Source organism: Micromys minutus (genome assembly GCF_963924665.1).
Source record: "Micromys minutus genome assembly, chromosome: 19".
NCBI lineage: Eukaryota > Metazoa > Chordata > Mammalia > Rodentia > Muridae > Micromys > Micromys minutus.
In genome coordinates this window covers 45,625,247-45,643,534 of record NC_137954.1, presented here as the reverse complement: position 1 = coordinate 45,643,534, position 18,288 = coordinate 45,625,247, and the positions used below count along the sequence as shown (strand labels likewise).

At 40.4% G+C, this 18,288-nt stretch overlaps 1 protein-coding gene across 12 annotated transcripts in view; it reads right to left on the bottom strand.

Annotated features, from left to right (window-relative positions):
* PAM (peptidylglycine alpha-amidating monooxygenase) overlaps positions 1-18,288 on the bottom strand; it is a 270,816-nt gene that overhangs the window by 31,161 nt on the left and 221,367 nt on the right. For 6 of the 12 annotated variants that reach the window (XM_080932647.1, XM_080932652.1, XM_080932651.1 and 3 more), the window contains exons 15-16: positions 12,861-13,178; positions 3,120-3,249 (exon numbers count right to left, since the gene is read on the bottom strand). In XM_080932647.1, the coding sequence (XP_080788773.1) occupies positions 3,120-3,249; positions 12,861-13,178 (448 nt within the window). The remainder of the gene's footprint in view (positions 1-3,119; positions 3,250-12,860; positions 13,179-18,288) is intronic. The other 6 variants (XM_080932656.1, XM_080932658.1, XM_080932657.1 and 3 more) reach the window with 1 other exon arrangement.

The following is an 18,288-nucleotide window of genomic DNA, read 5'->3' as shown; positions in this document are numbered from 1 at the left end:
GCATTAGTGATGCCTTGGCTTTTTTTTAGCTGATCCACTATTCTAGACCTCGAAATCTGTTATTTGCAAGGATGGATAAAGAAGGTATACCATACGCTACAAAACTCGCCTTAAGGATGTTCAGTTGGACTACTGGTATGTAGACTACCTTCTCTAGAGTTTGGTATTATAATAAAATGCTAATATGGGTCATATTGATATAGCTTGGGCTACCATATCCTTGACAATTGGTAATTTTTTCCCTTTTGTAGTTTTTGTTGTTTTCTTTCCTTCCAGTAGCATAAAAGAAAAATTTCCAAAACCCCTTCCAACTCCACGTGGGTAAACAATGAATGACAAAGGGGTGCAACTTTAAAGCCCTGAAAATCAGGGCAGAGACATCAGATTAGTCAAGGGTTTCCTGTTGAGTTATTCTAGATGCTACCCGACCATGGGTGAGATGAATGAGGGCAGGCTCAGAAATAAGCCTTTGACTGTGGTGCTACCTTCTGAGGAGCAGGCTGGGAGCAGCCTTCCTGAGATAAGAGTTTCCTCTTTCAGGCTGGGCGGCATCTAAAGAATAAAGGATGCTAGCTGCCTCAATGTTAGGGCAGACAGGAGGCTTTTACAGTTTCATTATTCCCTGCTGGCAACGGGCACTTCCTATTTCTCCTCTAAGAAACACCTTAAAAGTAGCCATGTTGAGGTTGGGGACAGGAAGAAAGTAGAAATCGAAGCAAGAAATGAAGGTCCTATTTCCAGATGTTAAGTGGTTTAGGGTTTTTATTCATTTCATTTTGGTTGGCATAGTGGTTTAAAACAGCTGAAGCAGAAGGGTGAGGGTTGAGGGGGGCTGCCAGGGTGCAGCTAGTCAGGACAGGACAGTTGCTAGAGCTGCTGTGATAGCTCAAAGGAGCGCTGTGTGCTGAGTGTTAGAGGCTGACAGTTCCACGTTCCATCGGATGCATAAAAATGATCACTTCCTAGGAACCATGAGAGCAAACAACGCAGCTTTGATTTAGCCCGAGCCTTTGCCTTGGGGAGCTGAGCTTAGTTTTGCTGAGAAACTGGATGGGAAATATTTGAAGGAAAATGAACTTAAGATCTGGTTCCTGGCTTCTCAGCTGAGATCAAGTAAAGACCTTGCTCTAGTTGGTGAATAGTGCAGCAACCAGAAGGCAAACTCAAGCAACCTGCAACTCCAGCCTCTCAACAGCATGCATACATTCTAGAAGACAGCATTACCTTTGTGCAATGACGAAAAACTAAGGTTTTCTTTTTTTCTAATTTATATCAATTGATACATACAGGGAGGGTGGACATGCATGGCCATGCAAACAACAGAAGTTAAGGTTTTCCTTTGAATAATTCCAAATTAAGAAACACACACACACACACACACACACACACACACACACACACACACACACAAACCAATACAGAGCAATCTGCTGCTTCTGATCTTCTTCATGAATAATAAAGAGGAAACGGCCTGGAAGCTGATGTAGGAGTTATCCTGAAGAAGTCTTCAATACTATGAATGGGAAGACTAGCTGTGGCCAGCAGATAATGCCTGGGAGGGAAAGGGGGACTGCAAACACTGTCGTACTAAGAAATAAAGCTTAGGAGAAAGGCAAAATAGTGAGTCAAGCCACCACTTCCTTCTAAGTTTTCAACAGCATCCATCCCCTAATGCACTAATCCACAGCAAACACTCGGGGCTAGGCAGTGACTGCACCCCCACATGATTCTGGGTTACCTAGATGAATGCCAGGCATGAGGAAAAAGCAGCTTCACAGCGAGGACTGCCACATAAGCTGTAAAGAATGCTCTCCTAGTGGAGAACACCCACTTCTTTCCTAGGCCTGGTTCGGCTCCTTCTTCACGCTTGTCTCTGCTGACCCTTCTTTGCTACTGAACTATTCCAGCTTTCAGGGAATATGGTATGGAAATGGAAACCTGGCCTCTATCCAGTCTTTGCTTTTGCCAGATGAGACTGTTTCCATGGGAGAAAATGATGCTGTGATTTTCTTGTCTGGCATAATGTGGTAGGAAATCCATGCAGAAAATGTAGCAATATTCATTAAAATGAAGACGACGGCACAATGAATACTGATGGTCTGCTTTTAAAAGCACTTGTTAAAATACCATTAGATGTTCGATAACCACCAAGCCAATGCACTAGAGCGTATGACGAGAATTCTGAGACCACTGTTTGCTTCGGGCTTCCAAGCAATATCTTCGCTATATTCCACTTGTGTGAAAACTAGAAAGGACAGTTAAACAGCAGCAGAAGGATTCATCTGTTTTGAAATGTGGATTACATTTCATATCCAACTGCATAAGAAGAACTCATTTGTGTATGCTTGGCGGAAGGAGCTATCACAATGTGAACCAAGGGCCCATCTTAGGAGGAGTAGATCCCCAATTCCCCAGATGAGCTTTTCACTTGCACACGTAAAAGGAAAGTATGCATTAAGGATTTTTGAAATATGGTTAAAAATTTTACTTTGATGTGCAAATTTGCGATTAAGGAACTAGTCAGGGGATATTCATCTTTAAGTAGAATCAAAACACTGTACTACGTCTCAGAGACACACGTTAAAATATACAACCATCGAGTGTGTTACACACACACTGGAGGCAGCATCACCAAGTGATTAAGTGGCCAACTCTGTTTTCAGATGTAAAGGACAAGATGTAACATGTACAAGATTTCTCCTCCGATATCCATTGTAGTTGTGTGTTGAAATGACATATGCTGTCTGTATAAAAATCACGCCCAGAAATATATAGAACGATACAGCAATGTAAGGCAAACATCTCGCTGTCATTCTCGAAATTGTAGAGATAGGTGTAAGGGGAGAAATAGTCAAAGAAACACTACAATAGGACTGGAGCATCCACTCTGCAGAACATTAGCCATGGATCCAGTTAGTACATATCACTAGCTAATGTCATCGCATAAGGAGAGCCATCGGACTTTCATGTGTTTCCAGACAGGTATACCCACACTTCTTCACACATTTTGGAAGAATCAAGGTAAAGGAATGAAACAAGAATTCACCAATAAGTATTATTGATTTAATGAACAGGATTGCATAATATTTCCACATACATTCTGGAGAAAAGTTACTTACTTTCCATCCCAAACATGGTCACCTCTGTGGAAAATCACTAGGTTATTCTTAGAATCCAGGGCCACTCCAGACACCTGGCCAGGTAACAAGTACACCCCAGGCCAGGCCAGTGCTTCTTCCACGTGGAAATCTAAAAGAGAAACCCACACGTGTGCTCAGCATCGAAACAGAAGCAAGGATTCGGAAGCAGCATCGAAACTCATGCAAAGACACTGAAAGCAGACTCAAGCAGAAAATGCGCTCCATGCACATGCACAGCAGTCCCTTGAGCTAAGAGATCAATGGCTGGCCTTGTCTTCAGACCTGCTTTCCTTCCCCGCTGTTAAAACAGCAGTCCAGTAGGATGGTTCTTAAGTCATCCAAAGGCCAGCTGGAAAACACCATCTCCATGGTGAAACTCTTAACTCTAAATTAATACCTTTGAAAACTGTGCCCACAGTGGAGGTACTCATTAAGAATTTGTGTATTTTGCATGCATTGGTGTTTCGTCTGCATGTATGTCTGTGTGATGGTGTCAGACCTTGGCATTATAGACTGTTGTGAGTTTCTGGATGTGTGCTGGGAATTGAACTGGGGTCCTCTGGAAGAGCAGTCAGTGTTCTCAACTGCTGAGTCATCTCTGTTGCCAAGAGGTATTGTTTTAATATACAGTTTTAAAACAGAAATAAACAGCACGAATGAGAAAAAAAAGCCAAACCTTCAATGTTTCAATGTATTACTCTCTTTTGTATCTATCTATCTATCTATCTATCTATCTATCTATCTATCTATCTATCTATCTATCTTCCTACCTACCCATTATCCATCCATCTGAGTAACATCTGGATGATCAATAGATAGCAGTTCTTAGGATAAGCTATTTATCGATTATCCATTATACCCAGAACTATGTAGGACAGCAATATCATTTGTCTTAGCTTCAGTGTTGCTATAAAAATTGGTATTATTTGTCATCGTTTTCTAACTTGACAAAAAGGCAACACTGAGAACTCCATTATTGACTGACAAATTGTTCCTGTTCCTGACCCATTATCCCTACTCTGTATTCTAGAGAATACAAGCTTCAGGGAACACTCGGGTTCATTTGTGTTAATCCATGTCATAAACCAGCTCATGAATGAACAGTTACTATAAAATGTGTTATCTGCCCTGATGATAGGTAACTGTTAAGATAAACTTGAAAGCTATTGTATCCCAGTTTCACGTTCCCCTTTCAAATGTTTCAACAGAGATTCCAAGAAACATCAAAGCGGCAATCTTAGTTCCATTGCTTCCCCCCTTTTCTGAAGAGTGTACCAACAGCAAAGAGGCACCAAAGGCTGGCAGAAAAAAGCAAAGCACAGAGCTCATATAATAGGAACCTGAACCCTTGGGAGAGTGCCAATACAAGACTAAGCACTTACAAGTATTCTTCTTCAATGATAAGAAAGTAAAGGCCCATGCCCACGAAACTCATTTTATCTCTCAACACCCAGTTTTTTGTATAAGTTAACAAAAAGCTAACATCTACCCAGGATTTTTAATAAAGCATTTCAACAGGTAAGTGTATTCTTCACACTAAACTCTTTGAGGATAAAGATATAAAATATGGCTTTGGGCCTCGATGACTAGAAAGATACAACAAGAATGCAAATAGAAAGACGACTTTATCAATGAGGGAAAACAGGAACCAAATTCTTGGGACCCAAAAGAGCGTCAGAACACAGACGTTCTTATTCTGTCTTGAGGCTTTGGCTGCCGTAGCATGGAGTGACTATCTGTTCAGAAGATCTCCTAGAACTGGACAAACATAAATGTGCTTTTGTGTCAAGTTAAGCAGGGTGAGCTGAGACTGAGGGGAATTCAGGAGTTGAAAGAGAACATCTTTGTCCAAAAGAAGAAAAGCAAGGATGCTATAACTACAGTATGTTTCAAAATGTTTAGAGACCTGGCGTAGGAGATGAATCCCGTGTTAGCTGGCTGTGGCAAGCATGGCCATAGGATGAGTCAACCATCAGAGGTGACTTGAACTCAGGCAGGAAATGTGTGATGTATCACAGACAGAGCCTGAATGTAACAAGGAGAGAGTTGCTTCCTTTTTCTGGTAGTGCCATAATCTATACTGTAATTAATTTCAAGGCTCAATGCCAGTACTTCCTGCATAGGAGAAAGGCTCAGAGTTGGGAAACAATTCAGTGTGAGATATAGTGGTGCACACATATTCCCTTCTCCCTCGTGTGTGCAGAGAGAGGCTGTCCCAGGTTAGAGAGAAGTGGGGCAGAGTTTTGGCGAACAAGCCTGAACCTGCAAACGACCCTGGACATATCAGTGGATGTGACAGAGCTTTCCAGAATAGCATCCGCCATCTGCCACATCCGCTTGTCAAGACAGGAGAAAGGGCTGGGAACTGAGGCTACAGTCACTGAAGGTTTGTAAGCATGGGCTGATGTGGTTAGGGCTGTGCCCTTCAAAGTTAGCTTTAGAAATAAGGGCAGAAATGTTGTAGTTGAGAAGTGAAGGTTGTTGAAAGGATAAATGAGTCATTTCAAAAAGGAAACATTTTTTGATAGTTTGCAGATGCTTGACTTTCATTGTTCCTGCCTCACCTTGGCTGTGGTCTGGACATTTACTTGTCCTCACTTCGTCCCGAGTGACCAACTCTGGGACTTACAGATGGACTCTAAGTGAATCCTAAGTATGCACCAAAGCGAATATTGAATCTCTTTCATCAAGTTCCCCAGAGCCCAGAAACACTGACCACCATCTCCCATTTATCGTCTTGTCTCATGTATGCTCAGACCTCTGTCGGGAGGGCTAGCACCTCACCCTTACACTTGCACATATGCTCGGACCTCTATCAGAAGGGCTAGCACCTCACCCTTACACTTGCACATATGCTCGGACCTCTATCAGGAGGGCTAGCACCTCACCCTTACACTCCCACATATGCTCCGGTCTCTATCAGGAGGGCTAGCACCTCACCCTTACACACTCACATATGCTCGGACCTCTATCAGAAGGGCTAGCACCTCACCCTTACACTTGCACATATGCTCGGACCTCTGTCGGGAGGGCTAGCACCTCACCCTTACACTCCCACATATGCTCTGGTCTCTATCAGGAGGGCTAGCACCTCACCCTTACACACTTACATATGCTCGGACCTCTATCAGGAGGGCTAGCACCTCACCCTTACACTCCCACATTTTATGTACGCAGCTACCTTTCTTTATCCTACAGTAGTACTGACAATAATCTAAGACTATATAGTAAAAATGCCACTTTAGGAACTGCTTCCATTACATTCAATGCACACACATTCTCCTGCAGCTTTTAGATTATTCGGCCACCAACACGGAGTATGGTTAAGTGCTCATGAGGATGAATGGTATACATTGTGATAAAAAAGTATCTAGTGTGCAAAGCATACATAGTGTTGCTGTCAAATACTAATTTCATAGAATATCGGAACTACTCTATAAAGAACATAAATCTGGCTGTGAATAGTCTCAACGCCTTATTTGGTTAATTAGACTATCTATAAGGAGCAAATTGTTTTGGGCCAAATCGTACCAATTATAAAATTAAAATACTTGTCAGTATGGTTAGAGATTTTTCAAAACACAAAGGCATTATAAATACCCAGAAAGCATTTATTGAGAGTTCCATTTTTGGGAATCTTTAATACAGTGTGGGTGGTATCTAAGGAAATTCTCTCTAACACTATGAAGAACTCAGCTTTTAAATACCAAATGTTTGGAAAGCACTTTAATTTAATTTACAGAAGATTTGCAAGTGTTAAGACAACCCAGATAAGACTTCAACATTAGGTATTAATGTTCTTGTGTTAATCAGATTCTAGGATGGTAAAGGAAGAAAGTTCACATCTGTGCATACTGGATCAGGAACTGAATGTTTCCTTCCAATGTAACTACCCTAATAGTGTTAAAGGTTAAAGTTCACTTCCTTTAAGGCTAAATGAGGAAAATTTAGAAAGTCATCTAAAAATACTTTATGACTGTTCTTATCTTTGCTGCAAAGCACTCATGAATCAGGGCCATCCAACTGCACTGGAACCAACCCACATTATTTTCTCCTTTGATCTAACCGAATTTATGCTTGGATCAGACGTTAGACCCCAACACCAAGGATAAATCTTTTCTAATAACTAAAATAGGAACATTTAAAATACTTGCCAAAGAAAGGGTGTGACCAAACACATTTCAGTTTTACTTTAATGACATTGTCAGTCACAGAGAGAAAGGATTGCTTCGGATCTTAGCTGCTCTTCACTTAGATGATTCAGTGTGTGGCTAGTTAAATGTTACAGAATTCTGGTCTAAACCAGATATTAAATTATGAAAATTTGTACCCATGACCTTGCACAGCCATCCCTGACCTAAAATGTGACAGTGTTAAACTAGGAGAATAATTAACATTGTTAATATTGCCTGAGTTTTTTAAAGAATTCTGGTTTAAAAATATAATAGAGGAAACAATACTTTATAAAATAAAATAAATACATATTAACTGGGCATCCTAGTAGCCTTAACACAATTCACTGTTTTCAAGAAAATGCCAAGAACAATGAAATTATCCTCCTGTGAGTTTAAATGACATCTAAGACTTTTATTACAAATTATATTATTCTCCAGGGAATTCCTGTATTTATTACAAAAACAATAAGTGCATAGGCTAACATTCTTCCAGAGATTAAAAAAATCACTTGTAGAAAAATTAAAAATTACTCTTAATTATATCAATACATCACTAAAAGAATCTCACACTTTTCTGAGAAAGAGATTAATGCCAGGGATCGGAACTACTGTCACATGGTCTTATTAATAAGCATTGAAAAGGGCAGCCACTTATCTGTGTCATGGGAAGACTAACAGAGCTACATAAAACTCTAGCTTGATAAAACTTAAGCATAGGACTGTGAGTTAACTTCAGAATAACAAGGCTCCTCACATTTAGTACTGACAGAGAAAACTGGAAAAAAGTCATTTCATTTCAACAAAATGTGGTGATTGCTTTTTCTACACTTGCCAGGAGACTGAGTAAATATGGTTTATATCTGACAGATGTAACATTTATTAGAATTTCCAGAAATAACCCTTGTTAATCAATGCTACACGGGAAACATTTGTAAAAAAGTTGAAAAGAAAACAAGAGTTAATTCCAATGTCTCATTTAACAGGAGTGAAATAAGAAAGAAGTAAAAGAGCCTCAAAAGCAGTGGAAGAATGAGTGTAGAAGGATTTCTAAGAATTGTGAGTGTGTGTGTGTGTGTGTGTGTGAGCAAAGATATGTCTGCTAAAGCATTCTATTATTATACTGTTTGAAAAAGTACTTCCAAATGAAGTACAGTTTAGCGGTACGCTCATGGAATAAGGTTCCGAACCGAGGGATGTAAGCCAGCTGGGTCAGGCTGAGACTGGATCAGTCTTTTCATGTGTATTAATTCTCAGAGAATTTCATATATGTGTGCAGTGCGGTTTGCTCATATTTACCCTACCGCTTCCTTTTCTCTTCTCCAGGAAACTACTCTTCACCCTCCACCTTCCTTCTTCCTCTGTTTTGTCTAATAACATGGGGAGTCATCTTTCATTGGCAGCCCATGTATGTGCTCCAAGTGTGCTCGACCCACTGAGGGCTGACCTTAAGGAAGCTTATCTTCTACCCTCCAGAGGCTGTCAACTCTTCAGTTGCTTCACAAAGAAGAAGCAAGCAGGGTTTCTTTGTGGCCAAACTGTAGGTAGAGTGAACACAGGGGAAGAGTAATCTGCACTATGGTTTCTGTAATTGTAAACTGAGATGACAGGGTAAGTGGGGCAGCATCTGCCTATCAGTCTTTCTATCCGGTTGGATTATACTCTCCAGAAGGATAGACTAACAAAACCATTAAAGAGCAAGACTTGGAACAGATCCACATGACTATGATTCTTGGTTTCCGAGGGTTGGCAAGTAATTTAACCTTCACATGCCCTAGTGTCTGCCTAAGATGTGATTAAAGCTCAGCTGTTGTGAGGATGAAATGAATGAACGCATTCGTGATGCTGAGCCTTGTTAAGGTGAGCACCACATCGTTGTCTGTGGTTGTCTACTCTCCCACTCCAAAGGCGAAAACTCAACCAGCCATATGCTTCATTTTAGCCAAGGAATTCGGTAAGACTTCACTACAGACAAGCAAATGACTGAATGTGTATTAAGGATGCTCTCAAACATTAAGTGAAATTTAATTTTAGCAATCAACAACAGAAAAAAAATCAATGAATCATAAGAATCAAGACTTCTGGATTCTTCTATTGAAACAGAAGTGTCAATCAAATGCAGAATTATAATATTCCTATTGTTCCAATGGCTGAACCAGTTTTCCATATGCTAACATACATTACTGTGATTAAAAACATTCTAGCTAAGTTGTGGGAAATCAGATATGATCAAAATGCATTGTACTCATGTATGGAATTCTCAAAAATTAAAAATGTTCAATAATTTTCACTTTGAAAGAGAATATTCAAAGTTATGATTAAAACAATATTTATTCTTTGTTCAATTAACTTTTGGGGTTTTAAATCTAATATACTGATGTACTGATGATGATAAAGCATCTTCACATTTTATTCACTATTTTCAATCTGTAACTTTTCCTATGTATAATTTCATCTGAGCCTCATGTCAACTCTACAAAGATAGAAATCCTCATTCTTCAGAGGAGAAAACTAAAGTTTAGAGAATTAAAAGAAAAAAAAAAACTTGTCAAGGTATTAAATGGACTGTTTGGAGCTTTTAAAGGCAGGCATCCTTAATAGCTGAGTAGGATCCATCACACAGCCCTTGTTAGGGGGCTTTCAAATTTTACTTGGGGGCAAATGCAGACTTTTTGAGAAGTGAGGAGTTATAGTGGGTGTGTATTCCAGAGACACAGAGATCTTATCACATAATCCTTGTTCTGAAGAATTCTAAGATCACTGATATCTGACCCTCAGTGGAGTAGAGGGCCCAGCATGAAGGCAGACACCAGGATGTGGAACCAAGTATAATTTTGACAAAGTTAAACATCCATAAATGTTTTTTTTTAGAAACTGTTAAATCCCTGGGCAGAATATATAGCACCATACCCAAAGTGCTGAGCTAAGACATAGATTTCTGCTGCCGACTACCTCATTATTACAGGTTGTATAGAAGACAAAAACTAAAGACATAGGACAGGGTTCTGAGACTCTGAGCAGCGAGAGGCCAGAATTTCAATGAACAAGACAAACAACTCTAACCAAGCCAGAATCGACTGAAATGAAAGCACTAGACAGTGCATATTGGAAATCATAACATTCAAGTTTTAAATGTAGACTGTGGGACCTCATTCAATAGGTTAACGTCTCTTGGCTTCAGTTTCTTCTGGCAACTAACATGCCTGAAAGACATCCAAAATACCCTTGTGCTATATGCTAAGTGACCAAACAGCCTCACATCTTTGCTTCATCAGTGCCCTATAAAAAGTAACTTTCTTCTTTGCAGCTAATACAATTCCATCTAGCAAATTAGGCACATAAAGAAGACAACAAATTCCTCCAAGACCATTAGGGCCGCTCTCAGCTTTGCGGAGAGTGAAGAAAGGGCAGAAGAGAGACGATAGCAGGTTATCTCTCACATTTGTTCTCCTTGCCCATCCCACAGATACATTGGACTAATACTCATGTTATATGCAACACTTCCTACTTCCTTTTGAAAAACGAAAGCCTCTGCAGACTCCAGCTTCCTCTGATGGATACAATGAAATGACTCCTGAACAAACTTTGTTCTGGCCTGATGCACCTATAATAGCAAACAGGAGAGAGGCCTAGGAAGCGGGTGTTTACAACTAGCCTCAGCAAGACTGATTTGCACTCAGTTTAAACAAATTTGGAGTTAGGATAGTGAAATAACATGAAAGCCAGCCAATTCAGAAGGAAAATGCACATACAGTTCTTTTGCCAGCTGGGAGCTGTGCTGCCGAACATTCAACGACTCCTTAAATTTAGTGACATTTCCCCACATTTATGAGAGGAAGAAATACTTCCCAGGTGAAATCTTCAGACAAAATTTCTTCTGAGCTCTGCCTCACGACTAGCTCTGGGAATAGCAAATGATGCAGAGGGGATAATATTTTCTTTGAAGATTTCATCGTTAGAGAAGCTAAGACTTTAGAAATACACAGTCTTCTATTAGAATACGTATACATGACGGCCTGAGTGTATGTGTGGGAACGGCAGGTGTGCCTGGTACCTGCAGAGACCAGTAGAGGGCACAGGATCACCTGGCTCTGGAGTTACAGGTAAGTGTAAGCATCATGTATGTGCTCAGAATCCAACCCAGGTCCTCTCCAAGATGACAATTTGCTCTTAACCACCGAAACATTTTTCCAGTCTCTGAATGCTGTTTTCTCCATTGTCGTGAATCATGATAAAAAGTGTCCAAGATATCTCAACATCAGGAAGGGAAAGCTAAGCGTTGGCTGTTGCAGGCTACAGTCCCACTGTCTAGTGGGTGGACAGAATTGCACTTGGCAGAAGGCCTTTAGCCTCTTATACACATGCAGAGGCTCACACAGGCCCTCGTGTGTTATGAGATGAGTAGACACAATATACAGTGCACATCTGTCTCCAGCAAGAAGGGTCCCAGGATCAGCTCTTGAGAAGCAGTTTTATTAGACAAAATTGGAACCAGTTAGAGCCTCTTAAAATATGAGGAGTTAGAAGTGTAGGCTCCACTTCACACCTCATACAGACCATCAGGCTGGTCCCCAGGGACAATACGTGAGACTTGCATGTGAGCAAAGGCACTGTATGCTAATATTTTTCAATTATAAATAAAAATCAGCTGGGTGTTGAATAATTCATGCCTTCCTGCAAAGCTGAGTTTGAAAACATCAAGCTGGCAAGCCTGTGCCATCCGAGCCCACGCGTGGACATCTGCCATGCGCGCCTATCTGTTACTGGTTTAGAGAGTCTCTCGACATGCTTTTTTACTCCGCTTTCCACATTAGCGAGTCACACGAAACACAGTCAATATCACAGAGGCCACAGCATCATTAAAGACAAGGATGCGGTATCTATTGCTTGCTGGTACAGAAACCTGAAGGGAATAAGTTATTGTTTTCTAATTATGGAAGCCAATCCTGGCTAGAAATAAAGATAAATCTGATAATGATTGACTTTCTGGAGATTCCCTTCAGAGATGTATACTCAACTTTCAATTAAGGTAGCATCTGATAATAGAACTTAAGAAATCAGCCACAAAATGGTTTTATTTTACAAGTCAGTTAGGTAAAATCATTGAGAGCATTTGATTCCTTTGAGAGGACATTGATTACTTGAGAAGGTAGTGTAAGCATTATACACCCAGTATTTATAGGTGAGGTTTGGAAACTTCAATTTCTTCCCATTGAGCCAAAGGAATATGTTGATTTATTACTCCGAATTTCACATATCCTTCTTTCAGAAATGACTCCAAATGTGGTCCTACTTTGAACTGACTCGCTGGATAACTAACTTTGTGCAGTATGAACCAACACAAAAATAAAAGAAAAAATCTTTTCAAAACAAAATGTGGTATGAGACAGCTCAAATCGGAGCCATGCTTGTTCCAGTAAGTCTTTTCTATTGGTGAGTTTTGCTGCCTGTTCATTTTTATTCCCTTCAGATTTTGCTAATGTGGATTGCCGTGCTTCATACTTATTTTTTTTTTTTTTTTTTTGCATAAAAGAAACCCTGGACGCACCTCCTGAGGGTTCTGGTTCCCAAGGACCTTCACCAGGCTGCTGGAATGAGAAAGCTCTGCTCTCAGCTGGCCTCAGAGTTGACTCTAGCCTGTGGAATTTGTGGATCCTGTCTCTGACTAGGATAGCGTTACCCCCTTCCTCACGCTCGGCACCCCCTCTGGCGTCAGACCGACCAAGGTCCTTTTTCTGGACTATGTTCGCAATCTCAGCTACCAGGTCTGACCCAGATTCTGTCTTTTCTGTAGGATTATATTTGTGCACATGAACAACATCTTCCCTTTCTCCTAGCAGCTTGGAAAGCAGTGAATAGAAATCACCTGTGGGGAAAAAGAAATAAAGACGCAGAGTTTATAAGACAGTAAACTTAACAAAACCTTGTGCCTTAGAAACAGCAAGTCTCGCTTGTAACAGTGAGTGAGAAGCAAGGTTGTTCTCACACTTTCATTTAGAGGAGGGATGGGGGATGGGAGGGACAGAGGGAGGGACAGAGAGAAGGGGAGAGGGAACTCAAATTCTGGAAGCAGAACTTTATGTTTCCTTTATATACCATCTTCTCCCCGCTATTCCCACACTGTAACCATTGGCAGATTCGTAGAAATAAAACAAAATAATTCACATATCATTACATGGCATGCTTTCACACACTAAATGAACTGATATGGAAATTAAGAAGTTAGGAATCCACCAATAAGATAGCCACAGACGCACTAAAGAAAGCTACCGTCACAATAAAACACTTTAAATTTGTCTTCAAATTCTGTTAATCCATAAGCTACAAAAGAAATCAAATACTTTTCAACAATATATGTGAAACATAATCAATCTAACAGACATGAATATATGTAGCAACGAAGTCAGTCTTATAGCTTCCCTAGTAGTCCCATAAGTAGTTCCAATTTTTCTTCTCAAGCAAGAAGTGAAGAACCTCCGTAAGAATTGTTTTTGATACAATAATGCATTTAAAGACAGCAGGAAACAGGATCATAAAAGAAAAATTACCTTGAAACTCATTATTTGAGTCAGCACTTACTGTTTTCCATGACCACATTAAAGAATGAATTTGGGTAGAATTTTATGAAAACAAACCATATGTAAACTCTGGTTAGATACAATATTTAATGAAAGCCCATACAATACTTTAATCATCATCATTTATGTGGTCAAAGCCATGATGTAAACAGAAACACATGTAGATTCCTGGCAACTCCAGATCTTCCTGGAGTTTTTAACTTATTCTACAGCTTGCCTACTAGAAAACCCTAATTCTAGATTCTGATTAGTTATGTTCAATTACATCTACAGCACCACTGCTGACATTTTTAAACATTTTTCATGGCCAGGAGAAGACAAAAAGTCATTAATGGTTTAGCTATGATGCAAGTCACTGAAGAATACATTCTTAAGACATCTGTGCAAGGGGATACAAAGTCTTTCCAAACATAGGCAAACACCTTTGACATAGTTACAAATAATATTGTCTCAACATTTCAACTAGGTTTGCAACTCTTGCCCATGAAATCAACCTACCCCAGGTGAAATTTTCAATCAGAAAAGTTACTAAATCATGGGGCAAACCCTTTAAAGGAAACAAAAACAAACCATGACTCAACCAAACTAGTTAGGTCACAGACACTGGCTGCCTTCCAAGAAGTTACTCCATTTCTGCTCAAGTCTTTTATCCAGCCCATCATGCTTCTGCAATGAGACATTCCACATAGAAAATAAAATAGAATCTTATTTCAAGAACAGATGGAACTCATAATTTGAAACCCCAATCAATGGCACCAGGAGGAAGAGACTGAGTACTTTGCATAGTCCTGCAGCCTCCTCAGAGTGTAAAAGTGGTCCTAAGATACCAAATGCAGAATACTGCTGTTCCCGTGAACTAGTCATTTAAAATCATCTTTGGGTTAGGAAAGCAAAATGTTAAAGCAACATGATAGGCTTGGCTGCACACTGGCTCCACTGAACTGTGAAAACACAGCTCCAGAGACCACTAGATGGCTGTCTCACTGTCTTCCAAATTGTTATAAAAGACCTTGATCAGTCAACCTCTTTCTTCCTTTCTCTTTCTCTCCCCCTCACTAGGCTGCTCCTGGATAGATGGGATCTTGAAATGGTAGCCATTTCTCTTAGACATATTAAGATCTCAACTTAGGAAAAGTGTCTGATGAGTCTATTATCAAGGGCAGGACATAAACAGGAAAAAAATTGGCTGGAAATTATTTTTCCTATTGTGTCCACTTTTCTACTCTGCAGATTTTATTTATTTATTTATTTATTTATTTATTTATTTATTTATTTATTTATTTATTTATTTATTTTTGCTGTGCAGAAGCTGTTTAACATAACCCCAATTGTCAATTCCTACTATTACTTCTCTAGGAGTCTTTTTGCAGAACGCCATTACCTATGTCTATTACATGGGCATGAACATTACAGTGTTCTCACCATTTTCAAAATTTCTTCTCTTTGATCCACTTTCAGTTGATTTGGGCAAGAAAATGGGTCCAGTTTCATTCTGCATATTGGCATGCAGATTTACCAACACCATTTATTAAACAGGCTCCAGTGAATCTTTTTGATATCCTCGTGTAAAAAGGTGGCTGTTTAAGAGGCAATAGGAGGAGGGAGAACACTGATGAGGAGGGTCACTCAGAACTAAGTACATGTGAAACGGCTGTATCGAAAATCACTGCTCTGTAAGCTCATTTAAAAACATAATTTTTAAAGGAGTTTGAAATAAGATACCATGCATGGGCAGATAATGCTGCTCCCATACATCATAGACTATTAAGCAAGAATCCCAGATTGGGGTAAGGGATACAACCTGATGAACAGGCAGGTTCTCAGAGGTCCTCACAGCAATAGATGCTCTTGGTTGCTCACCAGAATTAGATGGTAAGACCCTCCTGTAGAAGATACCACTCACTTTTGTTATGTGACATTGGGCAGTCAAGCTGGCACTGAGCTTCTCTGTACACTAGCTTTCAGAGTGCCCGGAGTCCTCCTTGAGCAGTGGGAACTGGAAGAGTTGGTGGTGAATCTAGGATCACTATGTAGAGAGGGGTGGTGACACTGTGGGTGCAGCAGCTATGGAGGAAGCAAGGACATACCCACACCACAGGTCAGTGATGTTTTCAGAGGACAGGGCTTAATGTAGAGACTCATAGCAGGCCAGAAGCTGATAACGGTTTCTGTTGAGTGTTCTCCATAAACGCATCATGTGCAGTACCTGCTCCATGGTTCAAAGGTCATTGCAGAAGAGGTGGAGATGGAATGTGGAGCCAGAGAAGTGGGACAGCTTTTGAAATGGGAAGAATCTCGTGGTCATGGCCACTGTACTCGGGACCTCAGAGCAGCTGCTGCTACTGCCCAAGATTGAACCCTCACCGTTGACTTCGATAGGGAGGGCTCATGGTGTCCCCACCTGTAGATAAGGAGCTATAGGCAGTTACTGGCATGGAAACAGGAGGAGACAATTTTGTTCTTCACTAATGTAGCCAGTGCTATGTTGGCCATGTTTCGGTTAGTATCACCACACCTATGGCCATGTCAACAACTCTAATTAGATTCAGTGGCTTTTAAAAAAAATCATGAGTAGTAGAGGGTGGGGTGGAAAAAAGAAGGGATCTTAAGGAAGTGAGATGAAGGAAAGTGGAGAAAATGTGATAAAGTAGGTTCTATACATGCATAAAATGTTCAAGGAATAAATTTAAAAAATTTAAACATTTGTAGGTGTTTTTACTGTTGAATTGTGTGATTGTTTGTATATATCTAGCCCTGGGTATGGCATTATTTGGAGGTGTGGCCTTCTTGGAGTATATGTGGCCTTATTGGAGTAAGTGTGTCACTGTGGGCATGGGTTTTAAGACCCTTGTCCTAGCTTCCTAGAAGCTAGTCTTTCACTAGGGGCCCTCAGATGAAGATGTAGAACTCTCAGCTCTGCCTGCACCAAGCCTGCTTAGATGCTGCCACCTTGATGATAATGAACTGAACCTGTGAACCTGTATACCAGCCCCAATTAAATATAGACCTTTATAAGACTTGCCTTGGTCATGGTGTCAGTTCGCAGCAGTAAACCTCTAACTAAGGCAGGTTATTTCTGGGTCTTCTCTTCCTTTGGTCCATGTGTCTTTTAAAGTCCACATGAAGAGGAAACTATGCCTACTCAAGTGTAGTGGATGGCTAGCCTTGCCCCTCCTTCCAGTGCCTCCTAATCTTTTTCTACCTATACCATCTTTGCCTGACAGGCTATAAATATACCGAAAGCTTGAGAGGTCATGGGGCAGACACTGAGTAAGTGTTCCTCTTCTGACACTTGGGATTGAATTTGCTCTCCTGCTGTCTTGCTCGTAATGGGTCAAGTCCCATTTCCTTGATAGCCCTCTGGCTATATACTCCAGTCTCCTATCCCTCACATGTTCACACTTTTCTGCTTCTACTAAAAGTTCCAACATTACCCATAGGACTTTGATAATGACAATGTGCTATATCTGCAGTGTTCACCAGTAGATCCTCTACTTACCCAGGGCTAACAAGTATTTGTCATGTGGCTAGTATCCCTGAGGCATATTTGAATTGTTCTCACTTCTAACTAAATGACAATACACACCGTGCAGATGTAAAGGACCTCTCTTGTATGTCCTTCCTCCTGTCTAAGATGCAGGCAAACAATTAACTTCCTACTTCACCACCGTGTGATTTCTGCATGAGCTGATCAAGAGTGCAGAGACCCCCAAATGTGTTACGGTGGCTTGTTTAGTGGTATGTGCATACCAATGTATTGGAAACTCTCTTCATGATGTTCTACATGAATTTCCTCCAGTCATTTTTGCTCTCTGTTTTTCTTCTGTCTACATGTGCAGCACATGAAAATGTTGTCACATCCCACGGTCTGCACTGGACATTTTCCCCTCACACCCAGTGATCTTAGTCACTTGCTACGTTAGCTCTTATCTCTAGTAAAATTACATCGACATCTGTAGTTTTGCTAGTCCCAGACGCACATATAAAACTGTATTCTGAGGAAGGCTCACTGCACACGAGGGCATATTGTTCTGCCAGATGATCGCAGTTCAGTTCTCTGTCCCACACTGGGAAGCTCACACGCCTGCAACGCTAGTGCCAGGGCAACTGACTTTCTCTTCTGACCCCTGAAAGCACCTGCACTCACGTGGACACACTCCTGTACACAAACACAGAATTTTTAAAATTAAAAAAATAAATTCTTGTATTCTGAGAATTTTTACTTAATGTTGTTTTCAGAAACTTAACATGTCTAAAATAGAATTATTTTTCTTTTTTCCATTTTCATAGAATTTTTCATAAATCATTCTCTCAATCTAAAGCACTAAATTTTCTCTTCTCTCTCTAGAGACTACAAAATCCAAATTATACTGTTTATGGACATCTTTCTGATCAGAA